This window comes from Neomonachus schauinslandi, chromosome 3, assembly GCF_002201575.2.
Source record: "Neomonachus schauinslandi chromosome 3, ASM220157v2, whole genome shotgun sequence".
Classification (NCBI taxonomy): domain Eukaryota; kingdom Metazoa; phylum Chordata; class Mammalia; order Carnivora; family Phocidae; genus Neomonachus; species Neomonachus schauinslandi.
In genome coordinates this window covers 158,376,962-158,393,612 of record NC_058405.1, presented here as the reverse complement: position 1 = coordinate 158,393,612, position 16,651 = coordinate 158,376,962, and the positions used below count along the sequence as shown (strand labels likewise).

The window sequence follows — 16,651 nt, the reverse complement described above, 5'->3', positions numbered from 1 at the left end:
GAAGCCACTCAGAAATAGTGCTTTTAATATGCCTCATAAGTGATTCCTAACAAATATTTTTGAATCTCAGTGGTTTTTAAACAAGTTTTCCAATTGGTCCCCAACCAAAGTGATACGTTTCTCAGCAATCAGTGAGTTATTCTAACGAGATCTCAACACTGACAAGGTGACAATTTCAAGGACAAGCAAGGTACGTTACTTAAATACAGATGGATTTGATGACAGTCTTTCAGTTCCTGGGCATCTGTGCATTTCATCAGGGTCACTTGGAAATAAAAACTTTCATGATGGGGAATGTGGGGGCTTCAATCCAAGTGAGGGTGGGGAGGAATGGGGATAACTTTTTTCCTTTCCTAAAGCTTTTTTCCATGCAAGTGACATTGGCAAGTGAATCTTGAGAGTTTATCTGAGCCAGGATGTGCAGATTTCCAAAAATTTTTTCTTGAGACAAATTGCACCAAATGCTGCAAATCAGATTGATATCAGATTCTCTACTATTGTTTCTCACAACTCAAAATTCTGTATCTGCTAGTACATGAGGCAGAAAAAAACAGGAAAGTTACTCTTTATGGGTCTGCCTTCAGGTCTATTTTGAATGGCAATCGTTTTTAAATTCAATTAGAACCCTAAACCTTGATTGTAGATATCAGAATGTGAGAGTATTGCCTGGTTTCAGGACCTTGCCTGAAATGCAATTATACTTGCAGAACCTTGGGAAAATTATTCTATTCCTAGGAAAATAAGTAAATCAAACCATCCCTAACAAATAAAGTATGAACAGGATATAACTGAGAAATGGGCTGACAGGTCTCCCCTGACCTTATTTATCAGATTATGTTTAGCTGGTCCATATTTATGACAGAGAAACTAATACCAGGGAGGAAGACATATGGTAACTAAGGACAAGTATGAGATCTTTGTTCATAAATGGAACTTGTTCAAATAGGAGAGAAGAGGAGAATTTCCCCATAATTTACAGAAAATATAAGTTTATAAGATAAACATATTCCTGACACTTTAGATTCTATAACATCACTGGCAATGGGTTGTCTGAAGAAAATTCTTCTTTTAGACAGCAAAAAGGTTCTAGAGGTAGATAAGATGAATTGATATTCTGATTAATTAGGCAATCTCAAAATAAAAAACTAAGGATATTAAAGAATAAACCAATCCTCTCAGACTGTGTAAGCATCGAGTTCAAGGATGGCGGTCAATGAGGCCACGTAGAACTATGCGGGCTGAAGAGTTGAGGAGGCCTTCCAAATCAGGAAGCACATTACCCTCCATGAATAAGGACACCATCAAGTAAAGGGGTGGACAATGGAATTAGTATCATTACAACAGGTATCTTTTGGAAACTAGCTACAATCTTTTTTTTTTTTTTTTAATGAGGGAAAAAGAAATCCCAAATTCTGCACTTATTGAGGACATAGATGTGTTTTTAAAGTGTAGCATATTTTTATGAGAATTAAATTATTAGGAACTAATTGATACTCAATGCATTAGAGGAAAAAAATACAGAAGATATAGAATCGTTAGTTCTAACAGGTTTGGGGGTCCTGTAGACTTACCATCCACGAAGGCTTGCACTGCTTTATCGACATTAAAATCAAACTGTTGTAGCACCAGGACGATTTCATTATTGCTTTTGTTGGGAACAACTGATCGAACTGCATAGATCTATGAAGAAAAAGAAAAGAAAAAGAAAGGTAAACACTTTAACTATTGTTCATCCGTGAAACTCTCACTGGATAGAACTATAACTCTTAGAAAGGCCTTGAAAAGCCAACTAATCTCTCTTCTTGCCCTTAAGCAGACTCAGGCATTTCAGAGCAGTAAAAATTCATCCTAGTAATCACCTCGATACCCTTTTTATTTATGTGCACATTTCACAAAGAGCTCCTTGTGGGGAGTGTAGTAGTGAGTATGAAAAGCCAACTCTGGTCTTGCGATCTGCCCCCCCCAGCCCACCTCCCCAGACTACAGATGCAGACAAGATGTGTTTGCAGTGAAGACACAGATCGCTTTCTGTCTCAGGCTCTCCTGTCCACGGGCTCAGGGGCTGTCTGTGCAAAACTCACAGAAACAGCCTCATGCCTCAGCCTCTCTCATCTGCACAGTGGAAGCAGTCATCAAGGCTCACACAAGTGTGTTGTAAAACTCCAGTAATGTTTACAGGGAAGTAAAAATGTGGGGCATTGTACTTTTGAAATGGCAATCTTAGCACATTTCTGAAAACCAACATTTAAAACAGTGTAAAAGTAAATACATATATGAGGGTTGAGGATTTCAATAGGTTAAGGTGATAATAAAATTTTAATGACCTATATGTATTTCTTAAACGAATTTAGCACATATTCTTTACTAATAAAATTAGTTGACCTCTATCCCACAGAACTTGGAATTACTACAGGATGCTCTACTTATTTGAGCAAAACTTAGCTCACCCAGCTTTCTATTGTGAGGATTCCTGTAGTTGATACAGGATAGATTCTAGAGTCTGCATGGTGCAATGGTAAGTGGTATCCAAAATGATGATCACAAAAGTGCTGCACAATCTTTACATGTTTTCATCAATGGTTCAATTATGGCTAATTGAGTTTTAGAGTTACATACAGTTTACTGTAATCAAATTCATGGACTACGGATTATATGGGTATGATATGTGTAACGTGACTCTATTGACCAGAACATTTAGTTAAGCAGTATAGCCTGTTTTCTAATTATGTCAGAAAATAGGCAGCCTATTTCATATAGATCTGTATACAAGATCTATTTAGATAATTATGAGCAAACAGCACAAGCTATGAGTACCTAACTTATAGAGGTTTGACACTATTGATCAGAAAGCTGCTTTTGAAATTTGACATTCATAAATGCTAAACATGTGGGTTTTACCAAGGACTCTAATACACTATATGTATTTTTTTTTTTTTAAGATTTTATTTATTTATTTGACAGAGAGAGACACAGCGAGAGACGGAACACAAGCAGGGGGAGTGGGAGAGGGAGAAGCAGGCTTCCCGCGGAGCAGGGAGCCCGATGCGGGGCTCGATCCCAGGACCCTGGGACTATGACCTGAGCCGAAGGCAGACGCTTAACGACTGAGCCACCCAGGCGCCCCTACACTATATGTATTTGTATGTATGTGACTCAAGATGCCTTTAATTTTTTTTCTATTCTCACCTTTTATGGTTCTTAGCTTTTTAGCTTACACATTAAAAAAATTAACTTCTTCAGATACAAGTTCTTTCTCACTTTTTCTCCTTTCCCTCTTTAAAAATCCAATCAGTGAATATTTTTTTGCATGCCTACTGTGTGACAAGGCACCAAACTTCCTGGAACTTATAGACTAAAGAGGAATGTACACATTGATCAAATGATCACACAAATACATACATACTTATACATTGTGATGAATGCCATACAATTGTATAACAGGGAGACGTGACATTACATACGTATGCTAACATCTGGAAGACAAGTGAGAAGAGATGGGTAGGAGGTAAGGGGAAAAGCATTTTAGGTAGAGGGAACAGCATGACTGAGGAGTGAGGACCAGATAAGGAAGGAGTAGCTGGAGGGGAGGATGGAGGGAGGCAGCGGCTGAGGCTTTTATAAAACAAGATGAGGCCAGTCGTGGGCAGGGCCTACATCATGCAGGGCCTACAAGGCCATGCATAGGATTTAGGTCTTGTGGGCATCCCTTGAAGTTGTCCTTTCTTACTCATTCATCGGGTTAGAAAAATAGCTTTCTCACTCTATCTATCTCTATTATTGTGTAAGTTAAGGTATACAGTGCGTTGATTTGATAATTTATAGACTGAGAAATGATTAGCACCACAGCATTAGCTAATACCGCTATTCCATCACATAATTACCATTTCATTTTTGTGGTGAGGACATTTAAGATCTACTCTCAACAACTTCCAAGCATGTTATACAGCATTATTAGCTATAATCACCATGTTGTACCTTAGATCCGCACAACTTATTCTCATATAACTGGAAGTTTGTACTCTTTGACCAATATCTCCCCATTTCTCTCTCTCTTTTTTAAAGAGAAACCGAGAGAAAAACAAGAACAAAAACACCTTCATCCAGCCCAGGAAAGTCATTAACAGTGTGTGTCCAACAACAGATACAATTGGCCTAGTAGTTACTAGTCCACTGGAGTTATGTATAAACATTACATGTTACCCTTCTAATGTAGTTCTTTTATTTATTTTTTATTTTTTAAAAAGACTTATTTATTTGGCAGAGGGACAGAGAGTCTTAAGCAGGCTCCACAATGAGTGTGGGGCCTGACATGGGTGGGGCTCAGTCTCAGGACCCTGAGATCATGACCTGAGCTGAAGCCAAGAGTCTGATGCTTAACCGACTGAGTCACCCAGGCACCCCTGTAGTTCTTTTAAATAAAATTCTAGCATTTCAAGGTTGGTTAGTATTATATAAAATTTCTTAATAATTATCATTATTATTACTATATCAGCGATACCCTTCTATATAATGCAATGATTAGTTATTAATTACATTAACTGCATTATAATTACATTAGACCAAAGTTTTCAATCTACCTGCACAATTGTGTGATCAGTAAAGACCCAGAATTATGGAATAAACTTAAAATAACTGTTGTCCCTGCCTCCAGTCTCTCCTCTGCAAAACATATTTTATTATATTAAGGTAAAATATAATATACAAACCACAGCTTATGGAGACACTGCCTTTGTAGACATTTATACAACTCCTGCCTATTCCTCTTTAAAAGGAAAAAAAATACAATCACAGTCAGATATAGAAAACATCTATCCTTGTCATTTTATATATCCTAGCTCTAAACATATCCTAAGAAAATTGCCAATAACTGAGTTCTGATATCAAATCTAACTATGAATATTGCATACAATTCTCAGAGGAAGATACTTAAGACAGGAACGTCCCGTTTTAAAGAAATCAGAAAAAAGAAAAGAAAAAAAGAATTTCTGCCTACCCCTAGATATTCCACAGTGATGCTGAATTCTAGTGAATTTCTGGGCCAAGCTCTGTGTTCGCTTTAATCACAGGGCTTGGCTAATGTGAAGAGAGTAGTACTGTTTTCCCACCTTCCTATTTATAAATTCACTACATCTGTTTTCCAATGAAAACGTCTTTGAGAAAGATGGAGAAATCCGGTGTGCCCGTGTGTGCCCATAAAAATACAGGAACCTCACGGTGTCAATCTTCGCGATGCAGGAGAGTTAGAAGGGGTCCACGCATTTAAATCTAAAAAAGACCTCATTTATGAAGTAGCTTTAAAAATAAGGAGTGGATGACACAGGCGGGGTGAGAGCGAGGTTGTCCTGAAAGGCCACCTCGTCTGCGTTTGGAACTGAAGCTCCTGGAGGCGCGGATCAATCAATGCGTGACTAATGGTGGTTTGCATACCGGGATCTCATAAAATTCACGCCCGCAGTGAGTGTTTTGCAGAGACTGTTTCTGGCGCGGCCGCAGACAGGCAGCCTCTGCTTCACCGCCACAGCCCAAGCTGGTGAGCCTGCGGCTGCAGCTTCCCGCCCCCCCCCCCCCGCCCCGCCCCGCCCCCAAAGGCCCCTGTTGGAAGCCGCACCGACTGCGTCCCCCCGGGGCTCTGCCGCCGCCGGCAGCGCGGTCCGGGAGGGGCGGGCCAGGCGGCGGCGCAGGCTGTCCGGTGACGAGCGGGACCCCGAGGTCGGCCGCGGTTCGTTTAGCAACTGCTTTACCTTTCTCGAATCACTGTTCCCTCGTTGTGCTTCTACTAATTTAAATCTGCTTTGGCAAATTCAATTTGCAATTGGGAAATCTGCCTTTTGCACCTGAAAAGTTGTTTTGATTTCACCTTCAGCGTTTCAATCTCGTGCCTTCCGCTCTCTGGGGCTTTCTATCTGGCTCGGCAGGCTCGGCCCCGTTCTGCCTCAGGCCCGCCCTGCTGGCGGTCCGCCGGCTGCAGGCGGCGGGGCCGGGTGGCTTTCACAGACGCTGTTTGGTTTCAGTTTCCCACATTAACCTGCCTCCCCGCGACTTGAGTTGTCTGGTTTAAGAGCTGTTAGCGGATTTCCTCGTTCACAGTGTGCATTTTGTGAGCCTGTCTGTGATGACTCCTTACAAATTCTTCTTGGCTTACTGATGAGTCACTTAGACTATGTCTGAGTTTCAAAAATGGTGCTCTGACCAAGCTTTCCAATCCACCTACACAGCTGTGTGATCAGTAAAGACCCAGTATTCTCCAATAAACATGAAATAACTGCTCCCTCGGCTTCCAGCGTCTCCCCTGCAAATTCATTGCTAGGCTACTGCCAGACTGCACTTCCTAAAATATAATCACCGCCATTTCACTCCCTTTCTTAAGAAGAAAGCTACAGCTCTACAACCTAGCCTTCAACCTGCCCTTCCAAACGACCCCGCCCCCCGCCCGCTCTGCCCAGTATTAGCTCCCCACCCCCGCCTCTGTGAGCTTTGCCCTTGACATGGGAGGTATCTGCTTGTCCAAATCGTAGAGTCCAGCTGAAACGTCACGGGTTCCATGAAGTCCTTCTCTGCTAGCCCTGCCAGAAGTCATCCCGCCTCCTTTCAATTCCCACAGCCTTTATCAGGAGGTCTCTTTACACATGGCAACTTCTACTGTATCCTAAGTGTGTATGTGCTGTGGTTACTAGATGGTAAGCGACATGAGGGCAAGAGTCCTCCTCTCAGACCTTCCTGCATAATCAGCATGCCCACCCCACCTGACTAATAACCGCATACGGAGTAGGTACTTAACTTATTTGTTGAGTGAGAGAATGCCAACATGTAGCTATATCCAGCTGCTGTTTTGAGTCGAAGGAAGATCCTGCCAGCAGGTTCGGGCCCTCCCATCACTCTGCATTTACCGTCCACAATAACAGGGGGGGCCGGGGGGTGGGTCAGCTGACTCTGGTATGACCTCAACATTATATGGGTAGGGAGAATATGCATCTGTCCTCTAAATTTCAATAACAGAGATGGGAAGGATATTTAGGAGACTCGGTAGTTTTACTTTCTTCTAGGTACTCATAGTATTTTGTGAAATTTTAAAAATATGAAATAGCATAGTAACTGCCTATCATTCCAAAGGCCAGCCCAGCAGACAGATATTGCTTGAGTCCCCACTAAGGCACAGGCCCTGAGGACACAGAAGGGAACCGGATACAGTTCCTGCCCCAAGAGGGACAGTGTAGCAGTGGGGCCAGAACCCTTGTACCTGAAAGTGTATGGTAAGCCTGTGCTGTCTTTATAAACAAGGTGCGTGGTACTACAGAGAAAGGAGACGTAACGTTTGCCCAAGGAGGGGAGAATACAGAGGAGACAGCCAAATGTCTCAGAAGGAGCTTTGGAATTAAACAGACCTGTGGTCTAGTCTTGGTCCTGCTACATGCTTGCTCTAGGACCTAGGAGGAACTGTTTAAATTGTTAAAACTTGGTTTTGTAGCTGTAAAATGAGGAAACTACCTGCTAGAGTCTCAGTAAAAATGAACAGAGATGATGCATGTCAAGTGTTTGATATAGAATTTGGCATGTATTAGCAGCTCAATAAATTTTAAAAAGTGTTGGCACATTTACATTGGGCCACGAAGAAGAAGGGTCCCTCCGGCATGTCTTTGAAGTGGCTAGGGTGATGGCCAAAACTTACTTGGATACCCCTCTTCTTAGGAAACGTCCTGCACAGCCTCACTGAATGGTCAGTGGACCCAGGGCTCTTCTCAATCTGTCCCTCTCCCGCAAGCTGATGTACCATAAGGAAGCCCATCTCTACGGTAACTAACAACATGTGCTTTCTCCACCCCCACCCCTTGCTCCTTCTTTCATTATTTATTCACTAAATGCCTTCTAAGATCAGGCACTGTACTAGTGGCTGGATACAGGAGCAACAAAACAGATACGGTCACAACAAACCTATAGAGGAAAAGACATGTGAATGTGTAAATTTGAAATGTATATAATTGCAACTCATGCTAAGTGAGTGATATGAAGGAAGCAATCAGGATGTAGTGACAATGATCACAGGGGTCAGGAAATGGCCTGGCAGAAAAGACAAAGTGGGCTAATCAGATTGTCAGCCTGGGGCATCTGGACTATTTGACACACTGCGAGAGAACAGAGTGGAGGTGAAGAGGGGCTGTTTCTGGAGCTGCCTCACTTCCTGCCTTCCCTGCTTCTTTAACGTTTCTTGAAGTCTCATGAGACCCTACCAGACCTTTCTAATAACCTCTCTTGTATTTGCCCTAGTTTGAGAGGGTTTCACTCTCTATAATAAGGAGCAAGTGCTTAGATGCTACACTAGCAGCTAGGGCTGAAAATAAAAATAATAAAGCCAAATAATTGATTCAATTGGCAAAGGGGAGAAATGGACAATTTTACAGATAAATCCAGTTAGAATGTGAAGGACAGAGCGGAGAAGGCCCATGAGCCTTGTTCACATACCTCTTCCTGCACTCAAGTTGGCATAATTACTCATGTGACTCTTTGTCCCATTGGAATATGAGCTCCTGAGTGAGAGAGACCATAGTTTTATATTTATGGGGGCCTAGAACAATGGGTGGCATTCAGTAGATGATTCATAAATGTTTGCTGAATTGGCGAATGAACAACTGAATGAACTGAAGGAAGTAGGGAGTCTAGTAAGACGGCCCCTGAAATATTCCAGTTTTATTTATCTGTTTTTTCCCCAGTGCATTTCTGAAATTCAGCGTAAAGTATCGCAGTATTTTTTTTTATAAAGATTTTATTTATTTATTTGAGAGAGAGAGAATGAGAGACAGAGAGCACGAGAGGGAAGAGGGCAGAGGGGGAAGCAGACCCCCCACTGAGCAGGGAGCCCGATGTGGGACTTGATCCCAGGACTCCAGGATCATGACCTGAGCTGAAGGCAGTCGCTTAACCAACTGAGCCACCCAGGCGCCCAAGTATCGCAGTATTAAAAAGTATTCAAGCCCAAAATGGATGGAGTCCCTCCTAGGTACCAGGCACTGTATATGGCTGGTCCTAGCCTTGAGGAGCTTGGAATCTTGCAGCTTAATCTTATCCCCTACAATAAGGACAGCAATCGAACAGCCAGCAACCTCCTTTTCACATCAGTGGGAACCAGAGTTATTTATGGGTTTGCCATTCCTGCAACTTTGAAAGGAATTTTATAATCAGCTTTGGTCACATTTCTCAAATGCTGAGCCGTTCAGAGATGCCTTAAAAACAGCTCATCGGTGTACGTTTTGCTTCACTTGCTGGACCACTAATACTATCTACACACTAATGAAGGCACTTCTCTTATGAATCTTCTTGAGGAAGAAGATACTCTTTGTAGACCAGTACCTCTGCATCGCGGATAATTCTATAATTTAATTGCCTTTTCTAACATCTACTTTCTGCCAGCAAAAAAATATGCACGAGGTGTTGTCAGGTTCTACTTGGCTGACTTTTTGGGAATTAACACCAGGGGTACAAATCAAAATTAACTTTTTTTTTTGGCAGGAAACCAGGATTAGAAGGAATAATGAAGATTTGAAAGTGGAAAAAAATGCAATTTTCATAGACTCATGAGACGTTTAAAGTAGAGAAGATCTTAGAGATAGGCTAGTTGTGGCTTCTCAAACTTTAAAGTACATTCAAAGCGCCTAGGAATCTGATCAGAATGCAGAATCTGATTCAGATGCTTGGGGCAGAGCCCCAAATTCTGCATTTCTAATAAGCTCCTGGGTGATGTAGATGCTGCTTGTCCAAGGATGTGGTAGGCATAATAGTGGCCCCCCAAGACATACATGTCTCAGTCCCCTGGAATCTGTGAATATGTTAGGTTACATGACAAATTAAGGTTGCACAGAATTAAGGTTGTTAGTCAGATGACTTTGAAATGGGGAAATTATCCTGGATTATCTCAGTGGTCCCAATACAGTCACAGGGTCCTTGTAAGTGGAAGGAGGAGGAAGACAGTCAATGTCAGAGTGATGCAATGTGAAAAAGACCTGACAGGCCATTGCTAGGTCTGAAGATGAAAGGGGCCATGACCAAAGAGTGCAGGCAGCTTCTAGAAGCTGGAAAAAGCAAGAGAACAAATTTTGCACCTAGAGCCTCCAGAGAGGAACACAGGCCTTGCTGACATCTTGATTTTAGCCCAATGATAACCATTTGGACTTCTGATTTCCAGAAATGTAAGATAATCAATTCGTATTATTTAAAGCTACTAAATTTGTGGTGATTTGCTACAGCAAAGGGAAACTAATACAACGGAGCACAATTTGAGGAGCAAAGGTCTACCCCTTTCTTCTTCCTAATATGGGGATGTCTTTCCCTTGCTTGCCAACTAATGTCTTTAAAAAAAACAATGCACCTTTCAGGGGCATCTGGGTGGCTCAGCTGATTAAACGTCTGCTCAGGTCATGATCTCGGGGCCTGAGATCGAGCCCCAGGCCCGTGTTGGGCTCCCTGCTTAGCGGGGAGAGTCTGCTTCTCCTTCTCCCTCTGCCCCCACCTCCCACCCCATGTGCTCTCTCTCTCTCTCTCTCAAATAGATAAAATCTTTAAAAAAAAATACAAATTCCAAAGAGCAGCATTCCCCACCATACACACATATTTTGAGGGAATTCTAACTGTTCATTCAAGCCAGATTTTGTGAGGTAAAGTGACATGAATCTGACACAATCTTTGCCCCAGGAACTGGCAAAACAGAGGGAAAATAAGGCAAAGTCATAAGTAACAACTAAACAAGAGTCATTCTGACAACAAAATCCTCTCTGATTCACATGTTCTCTATGCTTCCTTTCACTACCCCTCTCAGGTTCCCTTTGCCTTTCACCTGGACTCTGGAAAAGGCCTTCTGATGGAATTTTCTGGCTCAGTTTTTACCTCTCTCCAAACCATCTTAAAACAATCACTGCACAATTAATCTCCCCAAAATGGTTGAGCACGTTTATCTGATTGAGGGCAGGAGCCGGCAATGAGAAAGAATTTGAGCAGAGGAAAGACAGGAGATGAATTATGAAACAAAGTCCCAGAGGAAATGAAAGAAAATGGTATCCAAATCCATGTGGAAAAGCAAGCTTTGGAAAAGAGTGGAGTTTCTTCTCTCTCATTCTTGGAGTTCTGAGAAAGGAAGACATAATGCAAATTTGAGATTGTGAAGAGAAAAATGTAAGGAAACTATTTCCTGAGTGAGAGTTTTAGTGCTTGCTTTGGGCCTTAAAAAGTGGGAACAGGCTTAGAGCTGCCTTATGGGGAGGTGAGAGAAGTGGCCTTTATAAATGGAAGAATGAAGAGCAGGAGTGAGGGTCCACGAACGCTGGACAGCACAGATTTGTCATGATTTTCCCTAGCACTTCTCTGGAAGCCAGGAGCAGAGAAAAGGAATGATTCAAGGTTACAAACTCTAAGGAACACAGTGGTACATCTTAGGGCTCAGGAGATGGGGACTGAGAATCATAAATGTAGCTGATCGAGGCATCTGTGGTCTAAGAAGGGGGATGATGGACTGAGAGTAGGGAGAGACTGAGGGCTGAGGGATCCTGTCAAGAACACAGAGCAGATGTCAAAGAGAGGGAGAGGCTGAGAGAGGCCGATGATAAGAAGGATGTGGCCAGAGAAGGGATGTTAGATACTGCCAGTCCTTGGTCCTAGTCTTTTAAAGTGTAAACATAATCATTTTCCTCAAGACCAGCCCTTCACTTTTCTCAAGGAACCAAAGTGTTCCCCAGAATGCCATCTTTTATGGAGTAAATGTATGCTCTTCAGCACTTTTTTTTTTTTTTTATCAGCGGTGCTTCCCAAGCTTTTACCACCCTGGTCAAGCTCAAGTGTATTTGAAATGTGGTTCTAAATGAAGCACACTGTACCAGGAATGGCTGGATCAGGGCAGAGGACTGTAGGACCTGCACCTGTCCTCGTTGGGCTCCATTTACCCATTAAAGGAATCTAAGATGGCGTTAGCACTTCTAGGAGGCACATCAACTACTGGCTGAAATGGGAGCTTACTTTGCTACTAACACACCCTGGATCGTTTCGGCAACAAGCATCCCCCGTCCTATACTTGTGTAGCAGCTAGAGTGCAGGGGTAGGATTTTGCATTCGTCTTTGTTAAATTTCTTTTTATTTTTTAATTTTTTTTATTTTTAAAGATTTTATTTATTTATTTGAGAGAGAGAGAGAGAACATGAGAGGGGGGAGGGTCAGAGGGAGAAGCAGACTCCCTGCCGAGCAGGGAGCCCGATGCGGGGCTCGATCCCAGGACCCTGGGATCATGACCTGAGCCGAAGGCAGACGCTTAATGACTGAGCCACCCAGGCGCCCCCGTCTTTGTTAAATTTCAATCAGTAGATTCTGACCCATCCCTCAAGCCGGCTGTTATCCCCTGGAACCTTGCTTTTGCCCACCCCCCCCCCAAAAACAGGGAATGCATTAGCCATCCCTTCTAACTTTGTATCATTTTAAAAATTAGTTGGTATCTTCTATATCTTATCCAAATTGATTTGAAGTTTGGATGGGCCAGAGCTAAGTACAGAGACCAGAGAATTACTATGAGAACTTCCTTCAGAGCTGATGTTTACCGCTTAACCCATGTTCATTTGTTTATTCATTCAGTCAGTCACCACGTACAGACTATGCTGAAAGCTAGACTGCACGCCGTGGCAGGCACACCCCCTGACCGGCTTTGGAGTTTATAGTGTAGGAAGGCAGATGTTCGATGAATGTTACAGAAGGGAAAATAAAGACGCTTTGGGTACCAGTAACAAGGGAACCTATCCTAATCTAGAATCAGGGAAGCCCCATCCGAGGAGTGAGGATGAAGGGTGATTAAGGCCCAGGAGAGGGCATAGAGGGAAGAAATGGAGTGTTCCAAGAAGAGCACACAACATCTAGTAATGGACAGGACAGAGTGACTAGAAGCACGTTCAAAGCCATGATGCTCCAGGACTGTGGGAGGATTAAATGTTAAAAGGAAGGGGATTTCAGATGAAGCTGGATCGAAAAGGCGTGGGGCAGTCTCTGCAAGCCATCCTGTCATTTTGAGCCTTATTCTAAGGGCAAGCCATTGAATGGTTTTACTCAGAAGAGGAGAGTGACAGTTGCATATTTAAGAAGGTCACCGCTGTTTCTATATAGATGAGCAGCAGGAGGTCAAGTGGGTGGCAGGATTCTAATGGCCAGGGGACAGAAAATAGACTAAGATGGGGCAGAGTAGAGGCTGACTCACAAATCAGTTGGGAGAAGTGACTGATTGGTGTTTAACTAGATGCAAGGAATGAGGAAGGCGAAAACCTATGGATGAGCCAGGTTTCTGGCTTGACCATTTATGTGATAGGGGTGTCATCTGAGAGACATGGAGCCCTGGTAGAGGGGCAGCACTCTACCTGAGGGGTTTGTGAGGTCTCCACATATCCAGATACCTGAAAGCAGCTCAGTCTCTGAAACCGCAGCTCCAGGGAGGACCCAAGCCAGGAAAACAGATTTGGTCACCGTCGGCATCAAATAGCAGTTCTCAGCCCTGGCTGCAAACTGGAATCACCCGATGAATTTTAAACATATTCCTACACATAGGTCCCATCCTCAACAATTCAATATGGGCCTGGTCGTTGATTACTTTTTGTTTTCTTAGTGAATCTAATGTCCATCCGGAAACAGAACCATGGATGAGAAACAGAAGGGAAGTCCTAGATAGGTAAGGGACAGTGTGTAAGAAAAAGAGAGTGGCATAGGACAGACCTCTTTTTAGGTATGACTGCTCACCTACCAACAATTTACTTGAGTGCACTATCTAGCCATCCACACCTCTCCATTATTTATGCAACATCATAACTTCAAAAGTATCAGTTCTAGTTTAGGACACTTTTTGCTAACTTTAGAGAGGGTATTCCAGATATCTACTGCTTCATAGAGAGTCACCCCAGAACTTTGTGGTTTAAAACAACAATCAATCTGTAATTTTTCAACATTTCTGTGGGTCGGGAATTTGGGAGTTCAGCTGTGTACGTCTGGCTTGGGGTCTCTGGTGCAGACAGATGGAGGAGGTGGTAGAGCCAGGCAGACGGACGCAGGTGTGGGTGGGGTCTGGCCGGGCATCTCTCTCTCTCTCTCTCCTTATGTAGACTCAGGCGTTCTCCATGTGGCCTCTCCTTATGGGCTAGTCTGGGCTTCCTCACAACTTGGTGGGCTTAGAACAGTTAGATTGTTTATACAGCAGCCCAGAGGACCAGCACGAGTGTCCCAACTAGTAAGAAAGAGGCTGAATCACCTAGCTTTAGAAGTCACATAGTGTTACCTCCTTTTTACTGCCCTGGTCAACCAGTTCCAAAAACCTACCTAATTTTAAGGGGAGTGGCACAGACCCCACCTCTCAATGGAAGAAATGTTGTTAAAGCCATTGGAGAATACGACCTACCTCAAAGGGTTAAAAACAACCACCACCACCCAGATTTCTTTCCATCATTTCTATAGGTCTACACTTTGTCAAGTCGCTGAACATTTGAGGGGAAAAAAAGAAAATTAATTGAATGGTTGTTGTAATAGTAAATGAAAATTGATAGCTTAAAGTTATATAACTTCTTTAATTCCTAGAAATAACCTGATGACTTGTAGAGCAAGAGATACTCAAATGGATTTTCTCCTATCTAAAGAAATAGTAAAATTAATAGTAAAATCAGGTAAAAAAAGATAACCAAAGTGTCTTAAAGCTTTTAATTTTAGTCCATGATAAAATTTTCGTATTAGAATTCTGACCTTTAATCTGATACTTGGAGGTTTAAAAAAAAATCAAATGGCTGCTATTAGCATCAGTGGCCCTCTAATCCATATTGAGACAAGCAATGAGCTTTATACACATTTCATTTCACCCATTTGGCTAGCATGGATTCAGCATATACCTGCATGTTTACTATAATTGTGCTTGATTCCTCATATTTTCTCAGAACTACAGTTAGATTTGCACATAATTTAGAGCAGGGTGAGCCCCTGAGTCCACTCGAAGTGTTTTCAGCCAGCCTGTTGCACCCACACAGTATTAGGACTTAGGTAAATATTCTGTCTAGCTACTTTCCCTGATGAATTCCACATTTGGACTTGCTAGTGAGCACAGAAAAAGAGGCAATGTTATTTTTACAAGGGATTTTGTTTTTGAGATTTTAATCAGAATAGAAAAGTAAGATGCTTTTAATTGATCTTCTGCTTCTAACTTAGAATATTCAGTAAAAATCTTTCCTCCTTTTCTTTGGAATTTAAGGTCTCCACTTTGGGGGTAAAAGATAATTACTGACATCCACTCTCACTCTGGGGATTTTTCTCCCCCTGCTCATTCATAGAACTTTTCAGATAAAGAGTACCAGGAAAATATAAGTCACGATTACCATTTAATCAATACCAGAATAAAGAAGTTAATTACCTGTTAGTCAATACCAGAATAAAGGAGTTAAGTTAATCTCTAAATTATATCAACTGTGGCTATTTTTTCACTGTGGTGTGAAGTAAGGAGACTTTCTAAACGCCATGGAAACCAGGAACACTCACTTTGGGGGAAGTGTATTTGTTTTCACCTACACACTATGTTTTAATTCTAACAGGCTTGACCAATTCAAAAGAGGCATGCTGGTTTAAACATCAGTAGAAATTATCATCTGACTGATTGTGACTTGTTTTCCTGATGATTTTATGAGTTTGTTCGTTTGCTTTTCCTGTAAAGGCAGCAAAAGAGAGTTAAAACTTGTTTGCACATTCAGTCTTAGTTGAATAGCTAAAATTATAATTTCAGCCAATAAAAAAGCCCAACACTAACAAATGCCCATTGATGGATAAGTGGATAAAGAAATGCAGTATGTACATACAATGGAATACTCTTCAGCCTTAAAAAAAAAGAGAAGGAAATCCTGTCCTATGTGACCACATTGATGAACTCTGAGGACATTCTGCTAAGTGAAATAAGCCAGACACAGGAAGAATGCGGCATGATTCCACTCATATGAGGTCTCTAAACAAACAGTCAAACTCATACAGAAGCAGAGAGTAAGAACAGGGCTTGCCAGAGTCTGGGGGAAAAGAGAATGGGAAGTTGCTTTTCAGTGGGTAGAAGGTTTCGGTTTTGCAAGATGATTAAGTTCTAGGGATGTGCTGTGCGACACTGTGCCTATGGTTAATAATGCATTGTACACTTAAAGAGGGTAGATCTCATGCCAAATGTTCTTACCAAGATAAAAGAAAAAATGTTAGCTTTAGGTTATGCAGTTGATCCCCATCATCATTTCAATACCTTTTTTTACGATAGTTATCTTCAAGGATTGAGGAGCAGAGCTCTGAAGGGTCCGCACACAGGATGACATCAGAAATGCCCTACCAGTGAACCATAAATGGACTTTAGAGCTGGTTTAATCAAATTTCTTGATGTTACAAGAAACTGAGTACAGAGAGGTTATGTCCTACACTTGAACTGAGGCAGCTCATTTCTATCAGAGCTAAGACTGCCTCCAGGCTCTCCGACCCGTGACGCAGTCCATTTTGTCGGTCTTGTAAGACACGTCTAAAGTGGAAAAGACCATGAATTTATCCAACATTAGAGCTGGAAAGGACCTGGAAATCCTCTGCATGAATTCCCTCATTTGGCAGATAAAGAAACTGAAGTCCAGAGAGGTATCTACCAAAGGATACA

At 42.2% G+C, this 16,651-nt stretch overlaps 1 protein-coding gene across 3 annotated transcripts in view; it reads right to left on the bottom strand.

The window, feature by feature from the left end:
* The window catches only part of SPATS2L (spermatogenesis associated serine rich 2 like), a 163,422-nt gene that overhangs the window by 58,127 nt on the left and 88,644 nt on the right, over positions 1 to 16,651 (bottom strand). For all 3 annotated transcript variants that reach the window (XM_021702865.1, XM_021702863.1, XM_021702864.1), the window contains one exon: positions 1,572 to 1,680. In XM_021702865.1, coding sequence (XP_021558540.1) covers positions 1,572 to 1,680 — 109 coding nt within the window. The remainder of the gene's footprint in view (positions 1 to 1,571; positions 1,681 to 16,651) is intronic.